We start from the raw sequence: 24,746 nt of genomic DNA, 5'->3' as shown, positions 1-24,746 counted from the left end.
GCTATATAATGTTGTTACTGCAGTAACTGGTACTGGTATTAATAATGCTATATAATGTTGTTACTGCAGTAACTGGTACTGGTTTTAATAATGCTATATAATGTTGTTACTGCAGTAACTGGTACTGGTTTTAGAAATACTGTAAATGAGAATATTCTATTTGTGTAGGCAATGGGTCTCATGGAAACAATGAGTCATGGATAAAAAACAACAGCCTACAGTACCTCCCCATGTACAGTATAATAATCAATTTCTTCCTGTTCATAATTTCTTTTACATTTTCTATATAAAGCGCATTATTAGGTTTGGTAAAACACCTAATTATTACACGATTATGAATAATGTAAAGGATTTTTATCTCAGTGTATCAGATGCTATTCAATATAACATAAAAGAGATTGAATAGTGTAAAGGATTGCTATCTCAGTGTATAGATCAGATGCTATTCAATATAACATAAAAGAGATTGAATAGTGTTTTTTAGGGTTAATAATACAAACAAATTGTATTGCAAAGAAAGATGACTGTTTGTATAAAATAACCTTTTATAGCATTGTGTAGTAAATCTTCATTTTGTTTAAAATCTATAAAGGTAGTTTTTGTTTGGTGTTTATTAGCGTTAATATTACAAAATTATCTTTTGAATTGTGAATCAAATATAAACCACACAAAAGAAGTTTAATTTAAAAAATAATTTACATCCAGCCAAAAATTGTTTAAATGGTTTTACGCAATATTAATAATTAAAATGCCTTTTTAATAAAATTTTGAATCCTTTAGAAGGCTGTTGTCTAACAAACAAGGACACAGAGATTAAAATATTATAATTGTCCTTTTTTTCTAAAAATAATATAGATTTAGAGATACAGTATAAGAATGTCAAAGGTCATAGATTAGATACATTCTTTGTTTTTTGGAAAATATATTTTTAAACTATTTAAAAAAATGTACTTACCTCCAGTACTTTTAGAAACTCTACCAGTATATTTAGTCCTTTTCTCCGCCCAGTGACTGGACATGGCTGCAGACATACTTTTCTGAAAAGTAGAAGACTTAGGTTTAACTGGTGGTGGTACACGCTTAGGAGGGTTAGCAACCAGCCCAAAAGGCTTGATCATAGGAGTGCAATAATTATTATTGTCACACACAGTCTTTGGTCCTACAGTGTGTTTACTAGGACACACAAAATTGTTTTTTAGGTGCGATACATTGCTAGATCTTGATAAACTATCCTTAAGTTCTGACAAATGATTCCTATTCTGGTCAGGTAAATTATTCGGAGGCTCTGGTGGCGACTGTTGCCTCAGCACCCAAACATCGGTGATGGAGTTGTACGGTTTCACAATAATATTCCGTCTTAGTTTGTGATAGTAAGGTGTCGGCTTCAACGGCACCTGAGGTGCCTGGCGAATTGTACTGTACACGTTAGCTTTGTGAATAACTGGGCAAGCATACTGCGGCGAAAATGGATTATCAATCCTAAAAGGCTTTTTGTGTGGGATGACCGGAGACTGGGAGTATATCCTTGGCATGTTGTTTTTCTCGTCAAGTATTTGGAAAAACAAAAGGTGTATTGTCCCGATGAAGATGATATAACTGACTAAGAAATTAAAGGGCTGCTTTATTTGTATGAGTCAACTTAAATTAGTTGCCTGATTCAATTTCCTGTGAATCCACTGAGTGCGCCATACCGCTTGCTGTATGTACATCGCCAACAACTACACAATTGACATTTACTACGAACACTTATGGGAGGGAAATTCAGGATGAGACAAGATCTATACATTAATCCTCTACAATCTGGTTCAGGATATTAAGGTGATTACTAGGGATTAGGCTACAAATTATACTAATCCCATTGGTCTGTGACAAGTTAATTTTGTATGGATATCTCAACATAAAAAAATGAAACAATAAGGTTGAATTCTACAAGTGTAAATATTATGGTTGAGGGACTAATTAGAGGGTAAATAATGTAATAATAATGTAATAATAATAATGGTAAAATACAAGGAAATCAAAACTATCCACAGGGCAAGGAAATCCATTCCAGCCTTGCACATATTGGGATTGGGTAAAAAGCAATCAAATATATTACTCTGTATTAATATAATGTATACACATATATTTATGAATATTTATAAATAATTAACATTTATAAACTATAAATAATCAACAGATGGAATATAAACTCCATTATACCATTACGGTATTATAAAATTCCTACATTACACTGAGAAAAAAATGCAAATGTGAGAAATGTTTTTGTTAGTATAAAATAACCTGTTATAGCATTGTGTAGTAAATCTTCATTTTTATGAGTTTTGTGGTTTATTTCTTTCATTTAAAATTCATAAAAGCTAGTTCATTGATTTTTCAAGAAGCCTTTGTGAGAAGAAAGAAATTAAGAGTGTATTTTTCACAAAGTATAATGGATTCATAATTTATTAACCATTTAATTTGAGTCCAAGTATAATTTACTGTGACATTCAAAAGAATAAGCTATCTTTTTTATCTCTTAATAAAGTAAAAGCAACGTTAGTATCTCAGTTTAAGATCATAATTTTAATAAGCGTTGACGTAAGCAAAATAAAAATAACATTTGATTACGTTATTGGTTGGCATTATCAAAGTTTCACAATGGTCCTAGATAGAGTTATTGTAAAAACAGAGAAGTGACAATATGTGTGATACTGATTGAGTTGAAGACACAGCTGTAGTAAACAGAAAATGGTTGTCTTAAATTGTGTTGAAAGAAATAAGTCATAGGGGATTGAATTTAATGGTGTTTTGTTTTTTAAAGAAAAGAAGATGTCGTAATGATGGTTAAAACACTTTATTGATGATTATGATTCAGAATATTGATTATAAGGATGGTAGGAATGATGATAATGATTTGGGAGATAAAAGTGAAAGAAACTAATAATAATAATCATTTTGGATGAGTTGAAGTTCCATAAAAGGGTTTATTCCAAATTTCAATAATCTAAATATTAATGATATTATGATAGTTATCTATATTTATATGATCTAAAATCGTTAAAGTTGTTTGCTGTGGAAATGTTTGTATTATCAATTGTTCTGTTTTCTGTCAGCCAGCTAAAAGGGGAATATCTCTGTTATTTGTGAATTGAATAATATAAATATTTAAACTTGTAAATTAGAATATTGACTTACAATGGCAATAGGCCAAATCAGAGTGGATTTGTTAAAATTGATAAAAAATGAAGAAGATAAAGTGGGCCTAATCATAATGAATCAATCAAAATTATATGAAGTGAAAGTACAATTAAATGTGTTTGGCATCAATTTCTATATGCTGTTAAAAAAAAAATATAAGAAACTTGGCAACCAAAACGTTCAATTAGGATCCAGATTGGCTACTGTTTAGCAATGTGTATTAAAGTGAAGTTTCAATGATTGATGTTATATAAACAAACTGACATGCTGTTACAATAGAAACATTCGCAATAGGTTTTAATTTCAGTTGTGTTATTCATCATCATGTTCTGGTAATGATTTTAACATTATTGAAGGATATAGTGTACAATAATATAGAAAGGGTGTGAGAGAAAACCTAACCAGAGGATGTGTAGAAAGTGAGATATGTAAAATAGCAGAGGCTGGTTGAAAGGAGGTAAAAGATAGTGTGCAGTATTACAGAAAGGGTGTGATATAAGACTAAACAAAGGCTAGAGAAGCCATGTAGAAAGTGAGACGCGTGGGTGGTTGGAAAGGACGTCCTGTAGGACTAACATTGTAAAATGAAGTGCTGTATTTAACCCAATGCCTTGTTTTTTTACACTGCAGTTACAATTTAGGTGGAGAGGGGCATGTGATTGGCCTATGGAATGGGTTCTATAGCCATTTATTATCTCACAATCCATTGTATACCTATGTGAAAACAGATGAAAGAACAAATTGCATTGAATAGTATTAATTTATTGGATTTATCCTGTATTGTTACTGTTGAGAGTGAGAAATAGAAAAACACATTTCATTTAGATGGAACTATTTTTAGTTTCTAGGATAACGCAGATAATTCATTTATTAGAAATGAAAAAATTAATCAGAAGACTTTATTTTTATTAGTAAAAGTGCTATAGTATAAATATTGAATGAAGCAATGTATGCTGATGATAATGGTGATCGTTACAGAAGCTGAGACATAATCATTTTGATAAAAAATCAAGTAGAAGGTTAATCATTTAATTAATTACTGTTAAGCTCTATCTACACCATCAAACTTTATGTGACAAAAAATGTGATGTGCCCATACATAGATATGATGATGTCATTTCACTACAATATTTCAGCATATCACTACCATATTTGGGCACATCACACGTTGTCGAACTATTTTGATAGTGTAGAGAGCTTAAAGCATCACGACCAGTGTATTTCAGTTGATCCTATTGTATATTGGTACATGAATATTATCTGTACTACTACATCACAATCTCTGAAACCAATGTAATTAATCAACTAAACCAGGTTAGTAATCTAAATAGCCACCAAGAAGAAAATATTTTACTATAAAAAAAGAGAAGGTTTGTAAAAAAAAACTAAATTTACCACTCTGCGGGCTGCCGTGGGTTCTTTCAGCTTTCCGTCGTTTACCTAACGTGCAAAACACCATCACATTATTGCGTATATTCCTATCTAACTACAGGTAATATTCAAATCATATTTGAAATGCATAAAGTACCAGTAACAATGAATTGTTGATGTTGGTAAGTTTTGTTTTGATACTAATCTTGTTTGGCATTGAACTTATATTAATAAATAAAAATAGATTTTGTCAATCTTTATAATTTATACAACTCTGAGATGAGATAAATAAACATGTTTTGTTTTGTTGTTATTTTATACCCATAAAAAAAATTCTGGAGTTTACACTGATACGCACACCTATACACTGGTGCTGATGTTGACCCTGTGAAAGGGTTTTAAAATGGCTTAGCATTGCTTTGCTTGGCAATACTGTACATTCAAGACAAACATTCCACAAGATGCATAGCACACATAAAATATATGCAGGGTAGTTGACCAATCATGGGTGACCCATGCAGGGTAGTTGACCAATCATGGGTGACCATATTGCTATGCATTTATGTAGTGTTCTTTAAATTTGTTTTTTTTCTTTGTCCCTGAATATTCTCAACTATTAAATACTGTAAAAGAAACATGAGGCTTTTCCACCTATAAAGTATTGAGCTGAAGTATGCAATAAAGCTCTGTCTACACTATCAAACTTTATGTGACAATAAAATGTAATGTTCCCATATATGATCATCATGATGTCATACCACTACCATATTTGGGCATATCACTATCATATTTGGGCACATCACACTTTTTTTGTCGAAAAAGTTTGATAGTGTAGACAGAGCTTTAGAAATGATTTGAACCCAGGTCCCTAGCTTAGGTAGGCAAGGTAATACTCACATCTGTATCATCAAAACTTTTTTCTTTTGATGGCATCGTCTTCCTAACTGCTTCCTCTTTTGGTTGCATCATCTTCTTAATCGGTTCCTCTTCCATATCATCTTGTGAGGTATGTACAGCGACAGCAGCCTTATCTGGGCTTTTCCTTCTAGCTAACATTGCTGAGAGATCTTTTGCAAAATCTTTAGATATATGTTCGGTAGACTTTGAGGTTTCTTCGCTACGTATTGAAGGTTGATCTGGAACGTAAACACTGCTTTCAGATCGACTGCTCATCATGTTTGCGGAAGTTTCTCTAGAATTCAAAATAAAGAATAAATCATTCCGGCATAGAAAGGAGAAATGTTACAAAGAAGGTCATGAAATGTCTAGGTCAGAGTGAAAAAATCATTGGAGTAGCTTGAGATGGATAGGACTAAGAAAGAAAAGATGAACCAGTAAGGAGAGCTTGGCATTTAGTTGGAGGTAGAAGAGAAAGAGGATGGTCAAAGGCGATGTGGAAAGATATGGTGAAGAAAGAAAGTAGGAAAGTTGGTTTGAGGAACAGGATGAGCAAGACAGGAGGAAGTGAAGAGTAGTTGGTGTAGTCTTACTCTCAAACGGTAAAGTTACTAAATAATGAGAGCTGATAGATCCTAATTGGCTTACTTTGGATCAAACATTCTCTCTTCTAAGTCAGACAGATTCAATTCTCCCGTTGATTTAGATCGTACACCATCCAAGTCATCCTCAGGTTTTGATGTTCGTTTTTTCTTGAACAGTTTACGTATTGATTTGAAGGGTCTGAATCTTTTCTTTTTTCTACCATCATCTAAAAATGAAATAAAATTATATTTTGTGTCTTATTAGTGTGAAATTGACAAATAAAATCATCAAGCAATATTGTAATATGAATTAGATCGTTGATTTACCTTTTTTCATTAAATTATTTTAGAAATACATTTACAAAATGAACCAGTAAAACACTTCTAAATATTTGTTATTTATTACATGGTAAAAAAATAGTTAATAATACTTTTTATATAACACCTATATAAATTCCTGTCATTTGATTGGACGAATGTGGGTCACATGGTGTGCAATAGTACGCACTATTCAACGATCGTTAAATAGTACTTTTTCAAATAACTAGAATTTATTTAGATGTTATATAAAACAAATAATGAATGTTTTGTATTCGTGTAATGGTACAAATAATGGCACTTGGTGAATGATGAAAGGTTATATCAACTCGGCTTTGCCTCGTTGATATAACCTTTCATCATTCACCTCGTGCCATTATTTGTACCATTACACTCATAAACATTCATTATTTGTATAATATACAGTACTGTAATTTATAATTGGGTGGTAAAATGTTGAGTGAGTCTGGCAACAGTTGGTTGCCAGGTTAACAATTACAATTTCGCACAATTCTAGAGAAAAGTACAATAGGTATAGCAACCTGTCGTTGATGCATTCAAGTGGAAAGACAATGCAATTTTGTTTACTGTGAAGTATAGATGAATGAACAAATAGTATGATATGAGGACAATGCAGCAGCCCAGGTTTAAGTGCATGCTATGGTTTTAATGAGCTATGAGTGAGTGAGTGGTCAAGCGGTTAAGAAAGTGGAACCGTAATTACGTAGCCATAACATCGGCAGGGGTTCGAGGCTCACTCACTCCATGGTTCTGGTGGTAAAACGAGTCTTCTCGGATAAGGACTATAAACCGTAGGTCCAGTGTACACATCTAGCTCGTGTGCACTTTAAAGTCTAACCTAGTAAATCTTTCGAGACGAGTAGGGGGTTACCCCGGTGTATTAGTACATCCCAGCCACTGATCACCAACTGGGCCCCCTGGGAGACCAGTCTTTGACTGAAGAGGTTACCCAGTATAAATATTTATTTCAATCAATCAATTCAATCAATCAATCAAAGCTATGATGTATTATCACGAAAAAAGTGTGTTGAAATAGAATTTGAAACAAGATAGGAATAATAAATAAACATAAACTATTAATCATAATAATTATTAAATAAATTGTAAATTATAGAAAAACGACCATGACAATGAAATCATATCATTATTAATATCATCTGATAGGCCTGTATATAAAAACAGGAATACTGTTTAGCTACATATTAAGTAACTTGTGGTATTAGCAAACTAAATGAATCATGCATTTAAAATTTTAATTAATTTACTGAAATTGAAATCATATCACTATTATTTATTAATATCATCTGATCTTTTTCTGATCTGATCTAAAAACATGAATACTGTGTAACTACTACTACTACTACCTATTTTAATTATTTAAGTAACAACTTGTGGTATTACTAAGTAAATGAATCATGCATTTAGAATTTCGTTTTATTCAATGCGGTATAAAACACCTTTTGAAATCTTGAAAAGGAATACTAATACAATTATTAGAACAGCAGACAATGTAATTTATGGTCTGTGATATCAATGCTTCAAGAGAATCTTGCAGTGTAATGTTAAAGAGACTCAACAAAATATGAATTTTAAAATCAAAATTTGTTTTGGTATCTGTTGCCATTTATTTTATTTTTTCACCAACATTATTTTATCTATATTTCAAACTTTCTTACATTTTAGACTTTGTTTGATCATGTTTTTAAAACAAAAAATAAATTTCATACATTTTCCATCAAATAATAAAAAACTTATTAAGAAATTATTGAACTACTGAGGGAGCTGTTCTATTTTAATCACTCCATTATGTTGAATGAACATTACTATGGCAACAAATCAATGTATCCTGGCAACGGCTTAACATACACAGCATTTTTGACAACTCATGTGTTTATCAAGGAACTAAGTATAGTATTAGTCACTAGGCTGTACAAGTCTGTGTAACCCATTTTAAGTCAAATATCAATAAATGATAACACTTGGTCTTGACATTTATATTGCAGTTAGGCACTAGTTTTAGAACCAAAATAAGGAAAGCATTTATGTTCGATGTTTTAAGTGTTTTGTATTTGTTGTCTTGTTTTGCCCTGCATATGCTTGGTCCTCCAAACTGTGAGCCTTCTTTCTGCCGTCTTTTTAGAGAACACTGGATTTTGGTAAATGGTAGTTCAAGTCCGTAGTATTTTTCAGTAAAACAGGTAGCGCAAGTGCCTCATGTCTTGAAGTGGCTGCTGCACCCTAACCCCCCCCCCCCCCCCCCGTTTGGTTTATATACAAGTGACCCCCCCGGGATGTTTATTAGATGTTTTTATTTGAAATAAAGGATGGTATTTACATACATTAGGTATCTATTTACGCTCATGGGTACTATTACACACTGTGTTGGGGTTAAAGACAGTTATATTAAATTCTCTAATTAAGGAATAGCTCGATCTGCTTCATTTTAAATTATAAGAATTAACCTCCAGCCACACAAGGAAAAGATTTTATTTACATTACTAAAAGTAAAGCTTTAGCAATATATAATATAATAACAATAGTATAGTACATTTTAAAACACAATTTGGCCATCTGGCCAAGAGTTGTAGAGAGATATATCCTTATTTAAAGGGTCTTTTACACCAGTTCCAGTCCGGCAAATTAAGTACCAATGTTTCGTTTTTACAACGCTCCATGTGTAATGCTCCAGTTGATATGCACATAGATGCGTGAAAACGAAACATTTACATTCGATTTTCCGGAGGCGGACTGGAACCATGCTGGAGCACTGGTGTGAAAAACGCTTTATGGATTACAATAACACAAACCTAGTCCTTCCATGTCTTCTTCATCACTAAGAAGACCTTCAGGTGACGTCGGTCTATTTGTGTCACTCATTGGTGACGTAGGTGACGATGGTCCTTCATGGGTGTCACTAAGGTCTAAATCAGTAGGAGTTACCGGTGTACGTGGTTCAACGTGTTTAAAAGAACCCTCGCTGATGGCGGCGGTGGCCATGACTGGAGTTGAGGCTTGGAACGACGATGTACTCTGTTGGGTTGTTAGTAAATGCCGAGTTTCTGGAATCTTTTCATCTATTCCTCGCCTTTGGCTCGATTCTGAAAGTGAAAATATTATAAAAATATTATTATTATTATTAGGTATAAAAGCAGACCTATCATTGGACTTGATAATGATAATAGTAAAAAACATTGAATTTCCATGAATTGGAATTCCAGGATTCCAATTTTTTAACAGATCAAAAAACCATGTATGTTTCTCACTAGAGATACAGTAACACAATGTCGAATATGCTCACTTATAAGTCGATGTATATCTTCGCTAGTACAGTAAGCTTAGCATCTGTTTGCTACAGTAGGAACTTTTAATTGAATACATAGTATACAAATAATGAATGTTTATGAGTGCAATGGTACAAATAATGGCACGAGGTGAATGATGAAAGGTTATATCAACGAGGCAAAGCCGAGTTGATATAACCTTTCATCATTCACCAAGTGCCATTATTTGTACCATTACACGAATACAAAACATTCATTATTTGTTTTATATAACATCTAGACGTTTTTTTTTTTTCGTACACAAAAATGTTTCAAAAAGTACTATTTAACGATCGTTGAATAGTGCGTACTATTGCACGCCATGTGACCCACATTCGTCCAATCAAATGACAGGAATTTATATAGGTGTTATATAATATAGGCTATTGTCGGTTTATCCAGGTAAGCTAGGCATGAAATACACGATAATAATAACACTTGAAATAAAAAATTGTGAAATGATAACATGACAATAATAATAATATAAATATATTCAGTAAGATAAATTAAAGTGTTGATATAAAGATCCTCTATCTGCTAACTGTGCAATATAAACAATATCTATTATTTGTTAATTCCAAAAAAAATAGTATTGGTACAACAAATTTTCTTTGTAAATATTATTATTATTACGTATGAAATAATTCTATAAATAAAGCTTGTATTATTAGCAAAAAGAAAAGTTTCATTGTATTTCTTCATTCCCATGCCAACGACAATAAACAAACATTAAAAGATAATAAAATAATATTATTATAAGCCAACAGTTACTTGTGAACTAATCTCAAGGTAATTTACTTAATATCAGTTTTATTATGTTAGCAAACACTTATTCCAATATTAATTTGAAAAATAATAAAGCAAAATATATTGAAATATTAATAAATTGTGATGATAACAAAATGTATATTTTTTTTTATTAACAAACAATGTGCAGACAGCATATCATTTCTTAGTATAATCTAGTGAGAAGTGATAATGCATATTGTTGCTATTAAAGTTGATTAATTTAGCTGGATGGAAACAAAAACTATTAAAAAAAAATTGAGATTCAGGGGAAAAAATGACGAAGGATCCACATTCATTCTACAGTTTAATGCTAATGAAAACAAGTCAATTTAAGACAAAAACCTAACAAATAGTAGTAATACAGTAGTACATTCTCCTCACCAAATATCCAAACACAAAAGAGCAAACTCCACTAAAGCCAACCAAAAATAGCATAACACAGGTATACATAATCATTATAAAAGTAAATACGATATCACAAATATTGCTATATTATAACTTTGACTGTATTTTGAAATAAAAAATCAATTATTTTTCTATGATGTGCTAGCTATGTTAAGCAGCCTCCAAACACAGTACACAACTGTAATTGTTGCCAATTTACCAATGGACACACCCATGGGTGTTAATGCATGCCACAAAAATGTTGCTGCTATATTACATTGTCTAAGATATGTGATGAAACTGACATGTCATTATTGTTTATAGTTTGTTGCCAAATCAATATCTTCTCTCAAAATCAATATTTATTACAGCTTTGACACTGACAATCATTAAAATATAAAAAAGGAATTGATAAAGTATGGTACACAGTTTTATATTATACAGTTAGTAAACAAACACACAATATTCTGTACACTGTCTTCTTCTACCTGGATCTACCTGAATTTTGAGACTTTAACTTTAAGCATTAATGCTTCTGTGTCCCTAGTGACCAGAACATATTCTTCTTTGATTCAAATGAGCTGTATTTTAACGGGTGGTTAGACCAGTGCTTTTTAGTGTGGTTTTAAATTGGTCTAGATTTTGAGATTCAATCACATTTTTTGAGTTTTAATAATTTATAGTTCTTATAGACAACATCTTCTGTCTTGATAGAATTAACAAGCTGGCTATTTAAAATTCCATGATAAGTTAGTCATATTGTTTAGCACCCTTGGACTATCAAGTGAGAAACAAACTCCTGTCAACTGTCACGGCAGTAGATTTTATTCTTCCTTTCGATGTCAACATGCCCGGGAAATAAATATTAAAATTGAACATGGATGAGATTCAATTTGGATGAGATTCAATTTGGACAAGGTGTCACACTTTTTGAGAGTGAAAGTTTTAATATCAATGAGTCTATACATCATCTGAATTCCTAACACTGTATTTCCCCTTAGCCCCTGAAGTAAAGTGTTGATGTTAAGTGCTACACCTTCAGCCACTATACCCTTGTGCTCTCAGATAGTGGTGGCCTCACCCACTTTAGTAGAAATTGACAATTTGGCCGCCAATTGAAATGATCAAAATCAAGTTTTTTACTGTACCTCCAAATAAAACATTCCACTGTTCCATCCAAATTGACTGCCAGTACAGATATTCACACATGTATATTTAATAAATAAACCAATCCCATTACAGTACAGTATACATACTAGGACTACAGTAAGACTAGAATTGTCTATTGTCGGTTTATCCAGGTACGGTAAGCCAGGCATGAAATACACTAATAACTCCTTCAAGCCATTATATATTATGCAACTGATTGGGCCCAATTAACTGACTCAACGAAAGCACATCATTTATTCTTAATTTAAAAGAGCCTCTCATACAAATTAAATTTATTTCAGAATTTTTGTTAAAATTCTAATTATCATAAACAAGAGATAGTGAGTACATAAAAATAATACACATAGTGCTGCTAGAAATATAAATCTATAAATAGAACAAATACTTGGAGAGTATAACTGATATGAGTAGTTTCATTTGTTAAGCTCAAGCAAACTAGTTTGATGTGTCCCAATATGATAGTGATGTCTTCAAATATGGTAGTGATATGACATCATCATGTCCATATATGGGCACATAAAGTTTGATATGATAGTGTAGACAAAGCTATAAAAAGCAAAGATAAAGGATAGAAGGAAGGAAGCAGATACTATGGTGTAATTTAATGAAATTTGTAACCCCTAAGTAGGGAATTTAATATCACTATTACCTTCTAACTCAAACATAAGTGGCTATAAAACATTCATTGATTTACACACAGACAGGAAAATAATGTAAATCTAGGAATTAACTATTAAAATTGTATTGATCATGAAATCATATTCCATTAATTGGTTAGGTAATGAGTAGGTGTAACCATGGAGAAATAAGTATATAAGTTATTTTGTCCATAATGGTGTAATTTACTAGTTCTATTATTCACCAAATTAGATATCTATCTTATGTTAATTGTACTACTATCTAGGTTGTTAACACTCAATTCCCATTAAAAACCTGATGCATGTGTAAACAAAAAAAAACCCTTTTTTTTTTCAATAAAAAAATTCCCCATTTGGCTAAATAATGAAAATGCATTCAATTAAACAATTACTCGCAACCTTTTTGGTACAGTTATTCAATCTGTGGCATAATAAAAATCCTACTGTATGTCCCAGATTTATCAAAAAGCAAGGGATGGTAGAGGAGTTACTAGACACTTTTAGATACAGTAGTCTGCCGTTTTCATCTGATTAATAGTGCAGTGTATGTAGGTCAGGTAACATGAAGCATTTGTTTTCATTATGAAAACATAAAATGGAGCTTATGGGTCTGTTTCTGCTGCATAACGCAATTTAACCGGTTATTTTAAAATAGATTAAAAATAGATAACAATAACAAGACCGCGTTTCTGCTCAATTTGTGCTCCGAAATAACCGGTTAAATCTATGGGTGGTCGTCGAGCAAAACGTCATCATTACCCAAAATTCAATACACTCAGACGGAAGTAGTAAGTTGGCTGTTTGTTTACATCGACGTCGTCAGTACACACGTGTGTATATCGCCGAACATCTCAAACATGTTAAAATAATAAAATGTTGTCTACAGGTCTACAAGTTTTGTTTTTTGTAAAGCCTACTTACTGATCGCTAATAAAATTAATTCTCATGGCGCCTTCAATAACATGGGGAGGGTCGTGCAGTGCCCGATCGCCTAGGATAATTTTTATCTAGCCTAAAATTCATCAACAAAGGCGATGATGATACGGCCCTTACCACGTGAACGACTGTTGTCTTTCGCGAGCGCGGTCCTACAAAAAACCAAACGGAAACAAAAACGAGACTTAGAATGTTGCAATACCTACCAAACGAGAGTAGATAATTGTTAATTAATTATGATTCATGAAACCCTAACCTTTATAGCAAAAATCATCCGAATTTGTGTTAAAAACGACGAGTTTAGCCACAAAAACTTAAATCAAACGAGAGTATCCAAGTCATAGAATATCGCACGCACATAGTGCCTTTAATAGAATAATGAGTATTAAACATTGTTTCGCATAATACAGTATTATGTACGAACATAAATAATAACACATTTCTATGCTTAATAAAATCATATTTAATATATTATCAAAGGCTCTCATAACCTTTGTTTTCGGTCGATGTGATGTTTTTCTAAAAAAATTTTATAAAACGATCAAATTAAGATTGTTCATTGTTCTCCTATTAAAGGCACTAAGGGCGTGCCATAAATACGCTCGTTTGGATTAAGTTTTTGTTGCTAAATTCATCGTTTATAACATAAATTCGGATGATTTTTGCTATAAAATTTGGGTTTTCATAATTAATTAACCATTATCTACTATCGTTTGGTAGGTATTTGCAACATTTTGAGTCCCTTTTGTTTCCGCTTTGGTGTTAATATAGGACCATCCATACCCTTCGCGAGCGTGTACTAACGCCTCAAATTGCTTAGCTTGGGTAGTCCCCGGAACTCCACCCCAAATTCCTCTTTTACTTTCGCAAAAATGCTCTTATTTATTATCTGTGATTCTTTTCTATTGCCTGCCATCCTTCCCCGTACTTTCTCTCCCTCCACAACTGAATAACATATCTTGTGATTTCATTCATCCACATACATGTTCACTTCTTCGTTCGACTGTCAAAACCACGAGGAAAACACACACCGTATGCGACGGTATCTGACCCGGGGTCACAACTGTCAATCAAATAACCGTTATTTCGTGTTGCAGCTAAGAATTGCTCAGCGATAACCGGTTAAACGGCGTTCTAACACCGATTTAAATTGGTGTTTTTAACCGGTTATTTTGCGCTGCCTTTTAACCGGTTACCACAAATTTGTCCTGTTTCTGCTGCCAAGAAAATGGAGTTAATTTATTCACACCGATTTTATTTTATTCACACCGATTTTAACCGGTTATTTTTATGCAGCAGAAACAGGCCCTTTGAAAACTAATTACAAACAAATGTGGATTGATTGATTGAGAATTCGTGTAGAAACTAAATCAAAGGGATGAGCACGCTTAAAAAGGATTTATGGGTTCTGTTTTATGCAAGATTGAAATTAATTATATGAATAATTTTAATAAAGTAGGCCTATATTTAAGTCTATATTTTGAATTTGGATTAATTTCAGAATATGCTACTGATTGACATGAAAATTGAAAAAATTGCATTTATTTTCTATCAATTACATTTTTAGTTTAAATACTATTTTGGCCCCTGAAATTTGGTTACTAAACTATTCAAAGATGAAACAATACTGACTATACTTTAGTCATGGCTGTTATTATTAAAATAAAAATACTGCTACAACAGTTGCATTAGTATACTTTATATACAAATATCATAGATTTTATGAATTAAACTGTGGAATACAGACTTGAAGGAAGGAAAAGCCACACCTGACGAGATAAAGTGTACAAAATAACAATAAAAATGAAGCCTGAAATAACATACCAAAGGATCGGCTCCCACATGGGCACACCTCCCGTAGTATCCTCAACATCTTGTTCCAACGTAATCCACTCAACAAATAAACAATTTCCTAATCAAACTTCCTGTCTCTAGGCCTAGATGTGTGGATTCCAAGAGGAGATTGGAGGAAAGGACCTGCTGTTATACTCAACGTCATCAATCGGGTCCTGGCAAGTTGGCCTAAAATTGTTGGTTAATTTGTGAAGTACTGTAGCCGGCTACTGTTACATACCACCCTGTGATAACCCAACACAAACCAACCAATAAAGCTTGTCTATTAAACTAGGCCTTCGTTCAACTGCTGTTCCAACTAACAGTACTCATGTTAAAGATGGGATGCATGAATCATAGCCAGTCACCAGTAGGGATAAGATGTATGGGGAAGCAGTGTGAATGTCGACAGGGTTTCCGAGACGGAACATTATATCACTTGGTGATGTATGAATAAGTTATATTTGTTTTTATTTTGAGATTTTAAAATCCTTTCCATGTGTTTGTGAACTAAGTCAATGTTTTATCTCTTTTATGCATTACCTTGAATTATGACAGATCAGGAAACAAATAATATATCAGATTAACTCGGATAAATTTATCTGTTTTGAGTTATTGACAATTTTCTAGGATGCAAACATGATTAAACCAATATACTTTAGTGTAAGTCATCTCTACGGAATGTTTGTAGTTATTGAATATGGAAACTCAGTCACAGACATGGATAAATACATGGAAATACACAAAAAGAAATGATGATGGTGATATTTCTGGGTGTGCCCATGTAAGGGTCTGGTTGACGGATCGCTCCATGATGGTGAAAGGGTGCTAAAGGAACTTTTCATATCAATATGCTTTCCCCTGGGAGATCAAGGGGTATTTTCAGTTTATCAAGGTCATGACATACACTAACAGACTTGGAGATATAAATACTAGTTACGGAAATACAATTTACAAAAAAAAAGGAAAATCTCTTTTCTACAGAAAGGTAGAAGTTCCAATATCTCATAGAGTGATTAAAAGTTTATAATATTAACACTACAGATGTTTAAAAACGCTGTACTTTACTGTTTAATTGATGCATAGCACACATACCTATGAGATAATCAGTTGGAAGGTGTGAAGTGATTGGACACTATGTGGCTCCCTTGGCCGATCCCCATGTTGTAAAGTTAAATAGCATTGCTATTAGAATTTATTAAGTATTTCATTAAAATCTCTTCCTAATCTACCTTTGTTCAAATCTAACCTAAAAAAAGTCTTTGGTCGCAGCATATGGCAGTTAAATCTCCTGTTCTTGTTCTTCTTGTTTCCTTTCTTCTTCGCTTAATTGAATATCATATTGTTCATCTTGTAATTGTACTATTGTCTTAGCAATTTAAGCTTCTGTATTTTTAATGTAAGCCGGACTGCTATTGTATACCTTCATTTTTTTTTTTTTAACTGGTGGTCACGACTTAAAGTTGTCTGCAACTTATTTTGACCTCCATCCGCACATTTTTGATGTTTTTCTTGTTTATTGTAATTTTCTTTTTGCAATTTGTAATTTTTATCTTTTTTTATTTTAAAATGTGTGGAGAAACTAATAAAACAAACAAACAAATAGCATTGCTATTAAAATGTCCTATCTTATGCATTGTGGCTCCCTTGACCGATCCCTTGTTGTAAAAGTTAAATAGCATTGCTATTAAAATGTCCTATCTTATGCATTGTGTAGCCACAAAACTGAACTTAAGCGATAATGTACTGTAGACAAGAACTACTGTGGAAGGAGACTGTAGCCACAAAACTGAACTTAAGTGATAATGTACTGTAGACAAGAACTAATGTGGAAGGAGACTGTAGCCACAAAACTGAACTTAAGTGATAATGTACTGTAGACAAGAACTACTGTGGAAGGAGACTGTAGCCACAAAACTGAACTTAAGTGATAATGTACTGTAGACAAGAACTAATGTGGAAGGAGACTGTAGCCACAAAACTGAACTTAAGTGATAATGTAGACAAGAACTACTGTGGAAGGAGACTGTAGCCACAAAACTGAACTTAAGTGATAATGTACTGTAGACAAGAACTAATGTGGAAGGAGACTGTAGCCACAAAACTGAACTTAAGTGATAATGTACTGTAGACAAGAACTACTGTGGAAGGAGACTGTAGCCACAAAACTGAACTTAAGTGATAATGTACTGTAGACTAGAGTAGAACTAATGTGGAAGGAGACTGTAGCCACAAAACTGAACTTGAATGACACTGTAAAAGTGAAAGGCGTAGCTGGTTAGTAAAGTGAAAAACAGCTGACGGATTTTAACAAAGCACAGTAAACCTTACATAAATTAGCATAAACAATAATCATTTAAAGAGATGGATTAATTAAAGGCAATCAAGCAAATAATTGACAAACAATTACAATATTGATACAAAAGCGTATTTGTATAGGATTTACTGCACATACACATGCAAATACAGTACTATAGAGTAGGCCTACAGTACAATGTATCACGGAGGATTTTTCCTCCATGATTTGTATAATAATGGAAAATGTAGGATCTAAAAAAAAAGATTTATAAAATAAACAGAAGAATCCATTTCATATTTTGGAATTTATTTGTTCATCTTTATGAGTTGAAAGATTCATTTTCCCGGAAAATATACAGTTTTAAATGTTGTAATAGAATCATGATGGCTTGCCAGGGAAAAATTTCATCTTAAAATTTTGTTTAGCAATATTGCTATAAATAAAACTGATTTTTGAGTCGAGAAACATAGTTTTCTATACTATATTTTGCTACACAATTGTAGAAATGTGTAGCAAGAAGGTTGTTTTGTATAGCTTTTTGCTATGCTACACTGGCGAAATTATTCCCTGCTTGCCTACTTTATATTCAAAGAGTTTTATTAAGATTATTTAAAATGGGGTTACAAAATTATATTATTTTAAGCATGTGTAAGCTTGACTAATTTTTATTTCAAAGAGTTTGCTATAATTATATGAAGACTGTAATCTAAAATGGGGTTACACATACAGTACTCTTTTAAGCATGTAACTTTTTTTAAGCATAATTAATATTTAATATCACTTATTCAGATAGTGTGATTCGAAGTGTTCGGCAAATACAAAGATTGAACAAGTTATAAGTTTAGTACTTTACGGTGAAGCCCTCTAAATATGGAGTAAGGAGAGTTGTTTGCTTACAATATGGTGACTATAGGATTTCCAAGTTATAAACATTACAACATTACAAACCTCCTTGATCTTTGGTCTATTTGTATTGTCTACAACTTTGTCTTTTTTATAGACTAGCAAACCTTTACTGTAAAAAATCGAACTAGCAAAATGAGCAAATCACCTATAATACAACATTAGCACTCAACCATTCTTTAGATTTAATTAATTGTACCCAAATAAAAAGAAGTTTAATATACAGATTTGTCTTTACTATACTCAAATTAAACTATTAAAAATTACAACCAGCAAATATTATAGTTTTTTTAAATTATCAACTAGTCCTGTATCACTTTTTTTTAATTATTCAGGACCTTTCATGAAAAATATATAGGTCGAAGGTGAATTTGGAGTTATGTCACTTTTTTAGTATTTTTTTTTTATTTGCCCATAATAGAGACATAGTTGAATAAAAATGTAAAATAGAAATAATAAATTATATATTATATTTTCCTAAAATAAACTGTAAATTAATAATTAGCTGTACAGTTTAATTGAAAACTGTGATTAAAAAAAGAATGTAGTCTGTTGTGATTGAACTAGTCATCTAGTACAAATAAATCATATAAAACAAACAGTTGTAAATTCATTTTATCTGATTTAGTACATCAATATAAGTTGAGAGATAAACAACCATAAACAACCATGGTATAACGGATAGTACATTTGTTAGTATCATAGACTAAAAACTATAGTACTAGTACTAATACTATTCAAGAGGTGTATTATATGGTTAAAACCTCTTAATGGTGACTGCTTAATAATCCTAAAGCCTTTATTCACCCTACTTTCTCTTATGGAACACCTACATGTCATAGTAGAAAAGAATAGGAGATACAGTGAAATTATCATAACAATACTCAACTCCTAGCTTGAGTGAGTCTAAGCAATTCAGAGGGATTTGGGCGTAAATTTTAACATACCTTTACGTGTATGAAATGCCAACAATATGGGAACAAGATAGTTAATATTAGGTAATATCATTAAAAAGAAGGGGATGTACAGTACCTGTGTATGTGTTATTGCTATATCAATGATAAACGACTTGTAAATGTTACTGTATCCGTTTGAACAATATGACAAAAGAGTGTGTTACACTATACAAACTAATTTACCTCACTACTCAATTGATCTTATCTAAAAAGTATTATGAGTGAAGTGAAAATAGGTTGACATAAAAATAATGTCATGTAATATTATGATCAGTAAAATACACTCAATAAAATTAGAATTTGAAACTGGATATCATAAAATCAATAAATTGTAATACAGTATGGACAATTTGTGCATATTGTCATCATGAAACAGATGAAATATAAAATAAAAAGGGAATTGAAATCAAATAACTTATAGTGAAAAGAAATAAATTATATATTAATATATCGAATAAAAATGGCATAAATATATGATAATTACAGAGCATTACAAATCATAGATCTTATAATAGGCCTACAAATGAGTAGTTCAAAAATAAAAATCTGAATTGAAAATATTCCGAAAGGAATCATTTAGAAGAGCTTAATTTTGACAATCAAATCAGGGAGATTTTAAATTAAATCCCTTATAAAATAAAAGAAAAGAGGGGTTCAAACAGAGTGGATTATACACACAAAAAAAGTTTTTATATAAACGTCAATTATCATAGTAATTCTAAATGTTTAGGGATATTATCTAATTAAACTAAATATTTATGTCTATACATTCTAGAGCCTCATATAGAGTAAAACATCCATACCAAGCGAATCAAAGGAGAAAATATGAATGAAGAAATAAATAAAATTAATTAGGATAATGATACGATGTCAGATTTATTAGAGAACATTAATTTGCTGCGTTGCCTCGTTATGCAAATTAGGTCATTCAGATTTTTAGCAGCTGGTCAGTCTTAATAAACTGTAGACATACAAGATTAATGCTAAAATATTTTTAATTAATTTTACTATACACTACTTTCAGAAGCAACCTGGAACAATGCTTTTTAAACTATACTCACTTCTAGGCCTAGATTTAATTTGAATACGATTATGTTTTTTTCAAAATTTTATTTAAAACAGTAGACCTAGGCCTATTTAAAAAAAATGTTTATGAACTATTATATTATAATGATGATTGATGATCTCATCATATAGTTCATACACATTAATTCCATTTTTTATCACTTTCCTTTTCTCTTTTTTTTTCAGCACAAAGTGAAAATGTTATTTTTTATTTGAAAAATGCACATTGAAACATTATGAAAAATGAAACTACATACAGAAATAAAGTAAATCTTTTTAAAATAAAGATTATTTTGGTAGGCCTGTCAGATGAAACGTGATCAGACCCCCAACAACCTACCTTCACACCCAGCATCTACCTTTCACAACCGTGGATCACTCTCAATCAATCTCATCCTCACACCACCACAACACGTCAGAGAGAGGGAAGGGGACATCCTTCCAGGGAGTTGTAAAATCAACTCCCTGATCCACTGCTGTAGAAACCCACATTCTCTCATTCAACAATCATTAATTTTATTTTTTGATAAATAATCACTTGATCTAGCTTACCTATCAAACTAACTTCCAATATATCAGTTTCTTGCGCTGTTTTTTTTACCACCAAAACATACCTGTTGTTTCAAAAATCCCAAGAGTCTTCCACAAAACAAACAGCACACCTGTTCGTCTGCTTAATAGAGGGCGGTATTTATTATTTACAAACATTCACGATCACACGTGTTTTTAAAAGTAGAAATAAGAAGATATTTGTTATTACAGTATTTAAAGGTCGCTTTTACGTAAAATAAAATAAATAATTATGAATTCCTAGTCTGGCACCCACACGATGGATTGGTAGTCATAAAGCGTTAGTACTAGACTAAAGCCTAGCAAAAACAATAGCTAGAGTTAGGCCTAGCCTTGGGCCCTCTAGCTAGGCCTAGTCTGTTCTGCTCTGGAGAACCCTTTAGATCCAGGAAGTCAGGAAGATCACTGGTTGAATCAGAATGAAATGTATTGTAGGCCTGCATACCTCCCTGATATCATTATTGCAACATGTAATAAAACACACAATGTTTGTACAATATAATGTAATATACATTATGGAGACATAAACAATTACCAGTGATGATCCCATTGGAAATAAATTGACTTGTCAATTTTATGAGTCATCCTCGCATCCATTCACTATGGTTTTAGATATTTTAAATACCATTTTTTTAAATTTATTTACTGTTTTATGTATTTTAAATGTATTGTTGAATGGATACTAAATGAATAAAGTAACAAGTAAATGTAAAATATATAATTTTTGTCTTTACAGAGAATTATGAATGAATTAACATTTGAAATCACACAGAGCTGGGATGGTGCATCCATCAGTCATGTTCCTGTTCAGCTGCGTTTAGCAACTCTCACAGATACGTTACAACTTTCGGTTAAAGCACCCTTTTTCAATGACCCTGCACCCCCTAACATGGTCCCAGGAGAACCTCAAAACCAATTATGGGATTATGAAGGTACTGTTAATGTTATATAAAATTTACATTATAGAGCAACAAACATCAGACATGTGCTACATAGTATCTTAGTTTAGTTCGATACAAATAATCTTTTACTTGTTCATTTACAGTTATAGAAGCATTTTTCTTGGGTGAAAAAAAACAGTACCTAGAAGTTGAAGTAAGCCCGTAAGTCACACAAATTCAATAATGCACAATTAGCTGCATACGGTGACATATTTTTAATAAGTCTTCCCATCACTGGCTTCTTCCCATCACTGGCTTCTTCCCATCACTGGCTTCTTCCCATCACTGGCTTCTTCCCATCACTGACTTCTTCCCATCACTGGCTTCTTCCCATCACTGGCTTCTTCCCATCACTGGCTTCTTCCCATCACTGGCTTCTTCCCATCACTGGCTTCTTCCCATCACTGGCTTCTTCCCATCACTGACTTCTTCCCATCACTGGCTTCTTTTATATTTTTGCCTATTTCCATGTTCTCATATTTGTATTATGTTATATTTATATACAGTATTTGTGCCTGTGAGTATTCGATTAATTAAAAATAAAAAAAATGTTTTATTCGTATATTAGGCACGGCTGTCATTTAGTTCTGATGTTAAATGGTTGCCGCAATATGTGTAAGGTATGTACAGTATATGTATGTTCTATTATACAAATGTTTTATTTAATCTATATACAGTAAAACAACAAATAATAGGGAGGTTTCGCAACCTTACGAATACAATAACGAAAACGGATACGTCATACATTTGTGAAACTTTTGAGCTGATCCCCATTTCATATTCGTAAAGCGTATTTGTGTTGACGAATATCACCAGTCATACTCGTAACTACAAAACGAGTATAGTTTTTGATCTATTTTGCACATTTTGCATTTGAATCAGGAATGATTCCTGATTATAATATAATTATAGATTTATTGAAAGTAATTTACTAAAGTAATTTACTAAAATGCCAAGTCAATTTTGATAAATAGCAGTTTTTAAAGTCCTCACTCGCTTTGATGTTACGCTAGGCCTAGGCAGCCAAGCACCAAGCAACACGTACCTGCGCTTCGCTCAAATTTACCGCAGTCATATTTTGAACGCGCCTCAATATTTCGTTGCCATGCGAAACAGATTTTTTTATGGCGAAAACGGATACGTCACGCACACGTATTCGTTTTCGTATGATTGCGAAACCTCTCTATTAATGATGATACATTTTTTTTTCTTCTCTTTTTTAGGACAAGCTACCACTAAAATGCGCATCAAAGTTGCACAGCAATAACACATGGACATGCGAGGCCTACATTCCATTCTCATATATTCCACCAGGGCCTTCTTATAAATTCAATGCCTTTGCCATTCATGGTGTTGACAGTGCAAGAACATATGAAGCTCTCTATCCTGCAGAAGCAGGGGTATATGAAGGACCAGACTTGTAAGTCATATACTACTGTACATATACCAAGGGTTGTGGTGTTTTCTATTTTGTTTGTGTTTTACTTTACATTTGGAATAATATTTAGTGCACATTTTCTTAAAGCTCTGTCTACACTATCAAACTAGTTTAACAAATTAAGTGTGAGGTGCCCAAATATGGTAGTTATATGACATATCATGTCCATATAGGCATATCACTTTTTTTTTTCACAAAGTTTGATAGAGATCGAAATATAAACCTGTATTGCTGTACCATACCTGTACTAATAATTTTGAGAATGAGAATGGTATATATTTAGGTACACACATTAACTTAGGTGATTGACCCACCTACAAAATTTAAAACATTCATTTAAAGTTTTATATTTTTTTCTCCACAGCCATAGACTTCACCTTTTTCAAGATCTTCCAAAGGATTTTCTACAAAACAAGGCGGTGGCAGCAGATTGGTTGCCATTGACATCAACTTAGCAACAGTATGTAAAATAATCTGAAATAACTTACACCTTCTTGTTTTACCACAGTATTTATTTTGAATGGTAACTGAAATGATTACAGTACTATATTCATGGACTATTATGACATGTACAACATCATAGTGGATACTATCGAAAAATATACCGTACTTTCATTTAAACTGTCAATGGTTAACATTGACTTTTCAAAAAATAATTCTGCAGAGATGAGCAAGATGTTTCTCTGTGACAGCTCATCTCGCCTAAACCACTAAAAAAATTAGTATTTGGCCTTGGTGGCACACCATGAATTTTCATACCCAGTGGCTGATGTGCATTTGGTCCCTGTTATAACTTATCACAACAAAAGCAATGTGTGTATGTGATATTAGTGTATAGTATTACTATGGTACTATTGTGCCACTTATATACAAAATTAAAATTGTATAAAATAAATTGTTACTTTTTAAAATATGTTTGGAATATTGTGCTTACAACTGTAAATAGAAAATTAGTATATTAATTTGCCATATAAAAAATAAAAATTGTATAAAATAATATAAATACAAAAAAATATATAGTGTTTTGTACATATTTAATTATTCAAGAATAAATTTAAAAACTGTATATAAATAAAACCAAATATTATTACAGTACTACTAATGTTATTTAATTAGTACTGCATTATTTTTTT

General features: G+C 32.1%; 2 protein-coding genes across 8 annotated transcripts in view; one reads left to right on the top strand and one right to left on the bottom strand.

Moving 5' to 3' along the window:
* LOC140050465 (uncharacterized) overlaps positions 1 to 21,313 on the bottom strand; it is a 35,930-nt gene extending 14,617 nt beyond the window's left edge. For 2 of the 4 annotated variants that reach the window (XM_072095670.1, XM_072095671.1), the window contains exons 1-6: positions 15,433 to 15,611; positions 9,179 to 9,469; positions 6,097 to 6,259; positions 5,449 to 5,743; positions 4,576 to 4,620; positions 956 to 1,037 (exon numbers count right to left, since the gene is read on the bottom strand). In XM_072095670.1, coding sequence (XP_071951771.1) covers positions 956 to 1,037; positions 4,576 to 4,620; positions 5,449 to 5,743; positions 6,097 to 6,259; positions 9,179 to 9,469; positions 15,433 to 15,481 — 925 coding nt within the window. In that variant the 5' untranslated portion in view covers positions 15,482 to 15,611. Of the gene's footprint in view, positions 1 to 955; positions 1,038 to 4,575; positions 4,621 to 5,448; positions 5,744 to 6,096; positions 6,260 to 9,178; positions 9,470 to 15,432; positions 15,612 to 21,216 lie in introns of those variants that run through there. The other 2 variants (XM_072095673.1, XM_072095672.1) reach the window with 2 other exon arrangements.
* Positions 3,190 to 24,630, top strand: LOC140050468 (UPF0462 protein C4orf33 homolog). 4 transcript variants are annotated; one of them, XM_072095680.1, is made up of 6 exons: positions 3,190 to 3,512; positions 21,971 to 22,166; positions 22,280 to 22,337; positions 22,744 to 22,795; positions 23,399 to 23,595; positions 23,978 to 24,630. In XM_072095680.1, exons 2-6 carry the CDS (start codon positions 21,977 to 21,979, stop codon positions 24,066 to 24,068), a joined length of 588 nt encoding a protein of 195 aa, XP_071951781.1. In that variant the 5' UTR covers positions 3,190 to 3,512; positions 21,971 to 21,976; the 3' UTR covers positions 24,069 to 24,630. The 4 variants fall into 4 exon arrangements, with proteins under 4 accessions (XP_071951781.1, XP_071951780.1, XP_071951779.1 ...); XM_072095679.1 differs by lacking the exon at positions 3,190 to 3,512 and adding an exon at positions 4,315 to 4,494; XM_072095678.1 differs by lacking the exon at positions 3,190 to 3,512 and adding an exon at positions 15,636 to 15,888.
* Positions 24,631 to 24,746: the final 116 nt, after the last annotated feature.

The sequence above is a fragment of the Antedon mediterranea genome, chromosome 5, assembly GCF_964355755.1.
Source record: "Antedon mediterranea chromosome 5, ecAntMedi1.1, whole genome shotgun sequence".
In the NCBI taxonomy this organism is placed as follows: Eukaryota; Metazoa; Echinodermata; class Crinoidea; order Comatulida; family Antedonidae; genus Antedon; species Antedon mediterranea.
This window is presented reverse-complemented; position numbering and strand designations above follow the sequence as displayed.